Here is a 9,494-nt window from a genome sequence, read left to right as displayed (position 1 = left end):
AACGCATAACATGTTATTTTTCTATTAATCAAATTATTACAATTCAAATTAATTTTAATAAAATAATTTAAAATTATAATTTCAACCTAATCACGTGCATGGTACAAGTTATTGAACAATTTATTATTATGTGCATGGCACGGGTTATTAAATAATTTCTCATATATTTTTTTCTCCGAAATAAAAACACTATTTTTACCTATAATTATTATTCTTTATCAAATCTTTTATTTAAACACTATTATTATTTATTAATTCTTTTTCTTTTTATTTCTCACATTTATTAAAAATTTCTTTTCAATATTTTAGGTATTAATTATTGTTATTTAATTTACTTATTTTAGGTATTTAATTATTAAAAGTTTAGGTACTAATTATATCCCAATTGTGATATTAAAACTTTGAATATGATCTCAATTCAATTTTGGACAATACCGGAAACAAATATTTTGGGTATTAATTATACGATCCTATCAATAGTATCACCTATAGTAGATTATACGACGAGAAAGTATAAAAAATAAAGACCAGAATTATAAGGCTATAGAAAGTTCTATCCAAGTTTAACAAGAACAAGACGTCTTACATAGAAATAGTTCTAATAGATGATAAGATTAGTTGATTCTTTTACTAAATTTTTTCAAGTAATGCTAAGTTCAGTTTATAAATGGAGTTTAATATACACCAACAGTGTAAAATATTTTACACAGTCGTGCAGTCACATCCGTTCTTCTGGATGACCATTCACGCGGTCAATGTGAAAGGTAGTTATTTTTACTGATGTGTCATTACATAATTCGATGCACGTGTAAAACTACTTTATACTGTCAGTGCATCAAAATTAAATTCTTAAAAATATTTATAGTTCGTATTTTAAGTTAATTTTATAAGTATACCATTTCACAAGTCAAAGACAATTCTTTTTAATAGCTTTGTAGATGCTAATAGCTTTTATATTTAATTTGTTTTGTAGTACAATAAAATTCATTGTTCAATCCAGAATTATTTGATAAAAATGTTTGAGAATGAATTGATAGAAAGGAATGTCTATGTCTTCTCAAATTTTGAGATTTAGGAATCAAACGGAATTTAATTTTTTATATTATTCACTCATTTGTTCTTATAATTTCTTATATTATTCACTTATTTGTTCTTAATTTGGTACTTTTAATTTATTTTTTTTTGTTCAGTTAAAATATTAGATGTTATTGGACTCTTAACTGAAGAAGAAAAACTTATATTATGGTCAAAAATAAGGAGAAATGATCAGTACATTGTGATTGATCTTTATGATTTGCAGTATGTAAAATTTTAATATTTTAATGTGAATATTTCTTTTAGTAATAATTATGTGTTGTAGTGCAAAATCTTTTTTTTTCTTTATATATTACTACTTATTTCTTTTAATTCTCGTTTTCATTCATAAATGAGAAAAAAATAACATGCACACTGTGATATCAATTTACAATCTAATTACTTGATCATCTATGTGATCACCGAACAACTGAATATATAATTATTCTCTAATTTACAAAATTAAACAAAGACATTGGTAAACATATTAGTTTAGCATTTATTTATATATTTTATTTATTTATGTTATATTTGTAATCATATTATATCTATTTTTATCAATAGTTTTTTAAAAAAATATCGTTAGTGTTAGCACATGGTGTATTAAATAAATTGAATGATAGAAACACGTAACTATTTTCTTTTTCAATCAAGATTCAGAAAAATACTATAACGTAGACTTGAAATAAACTACTAGAAAACTAGTTATTACAGATGGATATTTTCGATGGATTTTATCCCACAAAAATACAGACGGAATTTCAGAGGAATTTTTTGTCGGAAAACAAAAAAAATGAATTGGCATAAATTACAGATGGAAAAGAGAATCCGTCGATAATTCTGTCAGAAAAATTAATTTTTTTCGTGGGAAATGGTTACAAACGGAAAATTCGTCTGTAATTAAGTGGACAAAAATGCTGCATTTTATTAAGTTATTATAGATGAAAAATCTATCTGTAATTTAAAATTTTCCGTCGAAAATAATAAGCTAAACCTACCATTGCCCGAGCTCCTTTCACAGCACACAAATCAAACGAGATAAACCTAGCATTCCTCGCCCTTCTTCTCCGTCAACAGGCTACTTCTTCTTCTCCTTTCCTCACCCACAGCGCCACTACCGGCCATCCTAACCACCGCAGCTACCTTCTCCTTCTTCTCCTCTTTTTTAAACACTGAACCAGTAGAAGATAGCCCCTGTCTCTCTCGTTCTTTCTCGTTCGCAGAAGAAAGCAAGCTCAAGCTCCACCACCGCCGTGCCTCTCTCTCTCCTTTTATCCTCTTCAGTTCTTGCTACATCTATCATCTCTTCCAATGCTACAGCCATCATCTCCTCCAGTCAATGCCGCGGCTACCTTTGCGCAAGCCCTAGCTCCGTGACGACCAAAATTGGTTCCATCGTCAGCCGCGGTTCCACCTCTCTCTTTCCCCCTGTTCGAACCGTAGAGACCTAGGCATCCTTCTTTCCCTCTGTCCTATTTTGATTGTCTCTGCTTCCAGGTTTTGGGTTTAAAATTCTTTTAATTTCTGTTGAGTTCAGTTAATTTTGTTTAGTTAGTTTGATTTTAGTAATTATTTTAGTTAGATTTATTTTCTGATTAGTAGATTTTTAGGTTGTTAAAATAGGATTAGATTAGGTTTTGATTCTGAATAGCTGAAAAATATTTAGATTGTTAATCTGGATTGCTAAACATTGCTGAACATTGTTAATATGAGCTTGATGAATGTTGTCTGAAATTTAATTCAGTTAATGGCTTCTTCTTTGGTAATGCTTCTTCTCGATAGTTTTACATTTGGAGTATTAGCAGAATTGTATTTTTGCTTATCTATTCAACCTATTTTGTTTAATTTATAGATAGATAGTTATTATGAGTTCTCTGTTGTTCATGAGATATGTTAAACTAAGCAATAAAAAAAATGGAATAATAGGTAAAATTCCTTTGCGTTATGATTTTAGTTTGTAGATTTGTTCCATAATTGATACTTTTGCTTGAACAACATTTTGTATTGCAAAAACTTCTCTATTGTTCAAGCTATTTTTTCATCTGTTATATCTTTTTACCTCCTCATGAGATCAGATATTAAGTTACTCAACTTCGCTTCATTGGATGCTGCATTTGGTAAGAACATCTGCATTTTGATCTCGCCTTCATCATCTACTGGTTGGATTGCCCGTGTTGTAAAATCTAGAATTGTGATTGATGATGCTGAGAACTGATGTTGAGGTATTGAAGAAGATCGTTGAATTCTTAAAGTTGTAATTTCTATATCCATATGATGTAATTTTGGTTAATTTGTAATTTCTATTGATCCTTCTTTGTACCGTGGTGGTTGTGATTGAGATCTGGAATTTGATTCTTCTTCTTTTAATTCTTCTCTGCTAACTTGTTCAATTTCTATTTTGGGCTTAATTTCTTCTTCTTCCTCTTTTCTTTCTTGAATTTTATAAAAAGTAGGAGGAGGTGAGCATTTACAAGCTTTGCTGGTTGGTGAAACAGGACCTACAGTTCAAGATCCTTCTCTCATCTAGGTCCCCTATAGTCGTTAATTGAAGTTTAAAAGTAAGAAAGTAAACAAAAACAACCCTCCTTCCCCCAAAACACATACACACATCATGACTCATGAATATTATTGATCAATTTACTGAAATTATTGTTTTGATAGGAATGAGTTTCAGATAAGTTTGGGAAATTTGCTAAGAGAAAGTTGTTTGACCACCAACAGCCTTGTCTTTGACCATTCTTCTACACTTCTCATTTTCCTTTGCTAGTTCACCAAAATCAGATCATCATCGGAGTCTTGCTCAACAACATCCTGGACTCCTAGTTCTAGTTAAACACTTTAACAGACTCATCCATGCACTCAGTCCAGCAAGATTCTTTACATTTTTTTCTTTTATACTAATTTATAAATCCTAATCACTAGTTTAATTTGATTCCATCATTATTATTGGTCTGTTAATTAAACAATTTGGATATTAATATACGTATATGCTATGGCCTATGCAGTGATATATTCAACCTCGTGGGTTGTCTCCTGGAGCTAGCTATGGTATGCTATGCTACCAACCATAATGCTTTAATTTCTTGTGGTTGTGGCTCTAACTTAGCTTGTTTTGGTATTTTGTTGCACTCTCTTCTTGTAATTTGGATGGCTCGTGAAAACGAACACAGTTGCCCACACAATACTACACAGCTCTGGTAATAATTAATAATTAATAATTAATATGAAAGCATCAATTTTAATTTCCCCAAGTATCCACTGTATTACTAATTTCAATGTGTAAGACTAATTCATCTGGAATGATTTTATATTGTACTCATTGTATATATATATAAGCACTTGTTCTGATATATTTCACTCTCAGATTCCAATAAATGCACCTGGTTTGATTGAGTATAGGTGCCATCCCTATTGGTACCAAAAGTATTGTCCATCACATGAGTATGATAATACAGCTCGCTGTTGTAGTTGTGAAAGATTAGAGGTACTCACTTCACTCTTGATTGCAACAACTTTTCCAACTTGTTTCCTTTCTCTGATCCTTTGTTTTCCTTCTCAAAGTCGCGCAACGAAAATTATTATAGACTAGATGATGGACGGATTTTGTGCTTTGAGTGAATGGAATCTGCTATAACAGATACTGGTGAATGTGAACCTCTATACCATGCCATCAGAGATTATTATGAAGGGATGAACATGAGAATAGATCAGCAAGTTCCTATGCTTCTTGTGGGTAGAGATGCACTTGATGAAGCCATTGTTGGGGAGAAGAATGTAAAATTAACTATCAGAATTCACTCTTTTCTTTTTTTTCTCAATCATAGAATTAATTTAAGTCCTCTTACTCTATTTTATTTATCTTCTTGCAGGGTTTCCATCATTTTCCTGAAACAAGGGGTTTGTGCCTCTCAGAAGAGCAAACTGTCATCAGTGTATGATTGTTTAGAAACACTTGCTTGTTTATGGTTTTATCTTATTAGAATGTGTTTATCAATCTCTACTAATCATGATTTTGTTACTATACTTTCAGGTACATAGATGGCCAAAAATGGGAGGGCATAGATTCATAGGAATGAGAACTCAACATCAAAAGCAGACTAGAAAATGTGAAGTTACAGCTATTCTTGTTCTTTATGGTCTTCCAAGATAATTAAAAAAATCATACATACACATATTGGACAACCTTGTAACAGCTGTTGACACTATTCACCTGACACATGTTACTCACAGGTGCAATCTTAGCCCATATTTGGGGCATATGGGGAGGTCAAAGAGGTGACAATTTATCCGTCTTTATTTGTTTACACACTTGTCATATATCTTTTGAATATCACATTAATGATTTAAAATAACTACAGATACAGGAAACGTCTCACAAAGGCCATCACAAGTTTATTGAATTTTATGATGTGAGGGCTACAGAAGCAGCACTAAAATCATTAAAAAGGAGTAAAAGGTGCTTGGCCTTTTTCAACTAGAGATCATGGATGGCTGATATCTGACTGCACATCTGAAGGACTAAAAGTAATTATTGATTGAAAAAAAGTAGAAGAAATTGAACTTGTTTAATTTATTCTGCCACATTGCTAAATATGCTACTTTCAGGCTGCTCTATTACTTTCCAAAATTTCACCGAAGATTGTTGGTGAGCCAATTGCAGGTAATAGACTCGTCTTGGCTGAAGCTAGATTATCTGAATAGTTTGAGCAAATAAATCATTGATAGATTGGTGGAAGAAGATCTTTATTTTATCTTTTTCTTTCTTGTAAAGATATCATATCCTCTCTATTTAACCTTTTCTTTCTCATTAATTTGTTCATTTTTTCTATTAATATTTATTTATTTATTTATTTTAAATATCTTGTTTGTCTGACTGTGATCCACGGTGCATGAGCAAATAGCTTCCTTAAAATTTGTTGAATCTGTTTGAAGAATCAATGTTATTATCTAGAGATGTATTTATTAATTTTCTTTTCCCAACTCTTCAGAACAAAGATGATGGCTTTGCAACATATGAACTCACACGATCATATAGATGGCTAGAGGTAACTTTCTTTTATGAATAATTAGAAATTAGCCTACTTGAATTACACCATGTGAATAATAAAGTATGAAAATCTGCTAGTGTAGTCAAGTCTCCCTCTGCCATCTTTCTCTAAAATTCATTTCTCAATTCGTCAAGCACATGTATTTGAAGTTATGCCACAAAAGCTACAACTTTGAAATTGTTGTTTGTGAACAAAATGTTTTGGACTTTCTTCTAGATTTTGGAATTACAGCTGACGAGTTGATCCTGAAAATTTAGGAAGTTGATTTTGGATTTAGATTAGATACACACTTAGATGAATGCTTTCTCTTGCAGATAATAAATCCAGCGGAAACTTTTGGTGATATAGTTATTGATTATTGGTAAGCTATCAAATGCTTGTTCATTATAACTTTTTGCATTCCTCTTCCTATCCCTTAACCCATCATTTGAATATTTTAATATTTCTATTTGCTATATGTTATAGTTATGTGGAATGTACATCAGCCTCTTTGCAAGCATTGGCATCATTTCGGAAATTATATCCCATACATCGCCCAGACGAAATAAGCCGCTGTATTAAAAAATCCATTGCATATATTGAAAGCATTCAAGCTTCAGATGGTTCATGGTTTGCTACTCTCTTTTTGGAAACCACTATTTTCAAGTTTTTTCTATTCATTTGATAGTTGATTTATGCATGTTGTGGTTTCGACCTCTTGCTTTAGCATGGATGGAACTGTTAGTTTAGTAGACCTCTAAACCACTCAAATCTGCTTAACAGGTATGGTTCATGGGGAGTTTGCTTCACCTATGCCGCATGGTTTGGGATAAATGGGTTGATTGCTGCTGGAAAGAGTTACAGTGATTGCCCAGCCATTCGCAAAGCTTGTGAATTTCTGCTGTCTAAGAAGCTTTCAAATGGTGGATGGGGAGAGAGTTATTTGTCTTATCAAAACAAGGTTAATTTTACTGTTTCTAAATGTTAATATCATTTATTTTTCTTCTTATAATTTAGAAATCCCTAAAACTACGAAGCATTTGCTTGTAGGAGAGTCTTTTCCGAGTAGTGCATGCATAAACATGATAAAGAAGTTGCTGAGATTATAACTTTCTGGGAAGTGTGTAGGAAGGAAAGGAGAGAGTATAAGATGATGAATTTTATGAAACTGATACAATTTTCATATAACGTATTGCATTTTGTTTATAAGTAACATTCAGTTAGAATACTTTATTACTTTCAGGAATCTAAAGGCTGAGAGTTATAACTATTTTTCTCCCAATGTCTATTTTTCAGGTGTATTCAAATCTTGAAAACAATAGGGCTCATCTCGTAAACACATCGTGGGCCTTGCTGGCTCTCATTGCTGCTAGACAGGTATATACAACAAAATATTTGCTACTTTTGTGCTGCTTCCATGGTTTTGAAATGATTAGTTTATTATTGCACCAAATCCGTTTGATGTTGAGTTTAACATACCTGTGGCCAATTCTCCACCTGGTAGGTTTCTAAGCTATTGAATATCCTTCATGATGTTGGTATCTCTGGCCACCACTGTTTTGATTTACACTATTGATTGTTATTATTATTACCTTTATTATTTAAGATTTTTGTACTTATTATTTTCGACTCCTCTGTCGCTCTGTTTCGGACTCACTCATCACTATCATTGTTGGACAATTTCAGAAACTGAAAAGCAGATCTTTGATGCTATCTTGGAAAGGAAATTAGATCTAGAAAGTGCACCATGGCCTTCTATTTCACCATGTATATCCTTTGTACTTATTCTTTTTGTTGAATGATCATACTTTGTTGTTGATGACCTGCAGATACACCTCAAAAATGTTATTAGCTGCTATTGATGAAAAGCACAAGGGTACCTATGATTTTTTCTATCTACCAATCGACTTTAAGGTAGAGAGCGCCTTTCCTATAGTCTCCATTTAAACTAGTGAAGCTTAATTAATCCTTTTCCCCTTTTGATTTCAGAATAAATGCAATGTGGGATACGCATTTATCAACATGATGTCGGCATCACACATTATTCCATTCTATGAGGTTATTAGTTTTTTGTGCATATTTCTCATTGTAACTAATGTGTTTGATTATAAATAATGTATTTGATTTTGCAGACATTTAATGGGAAGAAGTGGGAGAAGTTTAATAGTGAAAAAGTTGCTTCCCTGGCATATGCACGAATCCAAGGAAAGGTTGCACTGGTGAACCACTTCCAGAATTCAATTTCTACACACTGCCAATGAGCTGTAGAACTTTAAAAAACAGAATCTTCTTTTGTTTTTGATGTAGTATAGTTGGACAATACATTGAGTTTATATTTTGAATCATAGTTGATGTATCAATACATTTATTGATGTATGGTTGTTACTTATTATTATAGTTGATGTATTAATATACTTTGTTTATATTTTAAATTATATTAACTTGCTTGTTTATAGTACTTTTCTTTTGATTTGATAATACAATGAACTTGTTTAAATTTATATTTATTTTGTATAAAAACATGTTTATTTTGCAATGAAAAAATTAAAAAAAAAATTCTATTTTATCTTACTGACGGATTTACAGACGGATTTTCTGTCTGTATTAAGAGTATGGGATGGTATTCCAAGGCTCAAATTACCGATGAAAAATCCGTCGAAAAATCTGTCTCTAATTACCGATGAATTTTCCGATGAAAAATCTGTCTGTAATTACCGACGGAAAATCCGTCGAAAAGTTCGACGTTTCAGGAAAATGGAGGGGAGAATTTATCGAGGGAAAATCTGTCAGTAACTGGTAAAAATCCGTCGGTAAATAATTTCTGACGAGGCTTTTACAAAGGGACAAAATCCGTCAGTAATTTCGTCGGTAACCAAAAATCAGTCTGTAATATGGACCAAATCTACTGTAAATCTGTCTGTATTAAGCCATTTTCTAGTTACAATATCAGTATATTAATAGTGAAGTGGAGAAAAAAATGTAATATCATATCAATTTTTTTAAAATCATAATTGTAATTTATGATTGAAATTATAATTTAAATATTTTAAATGGGATAATTTCATTTAGAGAATTCATAATTCAAACATAATTTTTATACACTTAATAGTTACCTTTGAGTTAATACACTTAATACCATATTAAAAAAAAGAAAGAACAATACACATCATATTACTTATTTATTAATTAAATTATTATAATTTAAATTAATTTTAATAGAATAATTTAAAATTATAATTTCAATCTTATCACGTGCATGGCACGAGTTATTACACTTATAATAATACTATAAAAAAAATTTGATTTTTTTATACCGTAAAATTATAAAATAACCATCTATATACAAAATTGTTAACATGACACGAATGCAAAAGATAATATAGCATAAATTCA

The 9,494-nt window shown here is 31.1% G+C and overlaps 2 protein-coding genes across 2 annotated transcripts in view; one reads left to right on the top strand and one right to left on the bottom strand.

Moving 5' to 3' along the window:
- Positions 1-3,345, bottom strand: part of LOC110263749 — an 8,230-nt gene extending 4,885 nt beyond the window's left edge. Inside the window, exon 1 of the mRNA XM_021105522.1 lies at positions 3,162-3,345. Within this exon, the coding sequence (XP_020961181.1) occupies positions 3,162-3,345 (184 nt within the window). The remainder of the gene's footprint in view (positions 1-3,161) is intronic.
- Positions 7,908-8,362, top strand: LOC107646872 (protein MEI2-like 2). Its single transcript, XM_016351014.2, has 3 exons — positions 7,908-8,015; positions 8,091-8,159; positions 8,234-8,362. The coding sequence occupies exons 1-3, from the start codon at positions 7,920-7,922 to the stop codon at positions 8,360-8,362; spliced, it is 294 nt and encodes a 97-aa protein (XP_016206500.1). The 5' UTR covers positions 7,908-7,919.

This window comes from Arachis ipaensis, chromosome B06, assembly GCF_000816755.2.
Source record: "Arachis ipaensis cultivar K30076 chromosome B06, Araip1.1, whole genome shotgun sequence".
In the NCBI taxonomy this organism is placed as follows: domain Eukaryota; kingdom Viridiplantae; phylum Streptophyta; class Magnoliopsida; order Fabales; family Fabaceae; genus Arachis; species Arachis ipaensis.
The sequence above is the reverse complement of the archived record's forward strand: the minus strand, read 5'-3'. Positions and strand labels throughout refer to the sequence as shown.

Bases quoted from the DNA above. Each gene is read 5' to 3' on its own strand.
- LOC107646872 (XM_016351014.2), top strand. From the start codon at position 7,920: ATGACCTGCAGATACACCTCAAAAATGTTATTAGCTGCTATTGATGAA. The intron at 8,016-8,090 runs GTAGAGAGCGCC...TTTTGATTTCAG, and splicing joins ATCTACCAATCGACTTTAAG to AATAAATGCAATGTGGGATA. The intron at 8,160-8,233 runs GTTATTAGTTTT...TTGATTTTGCAG, and splicing joins ACATTATTCCATTCTATGAG to ACATTTAATGGGAAGAAGTG.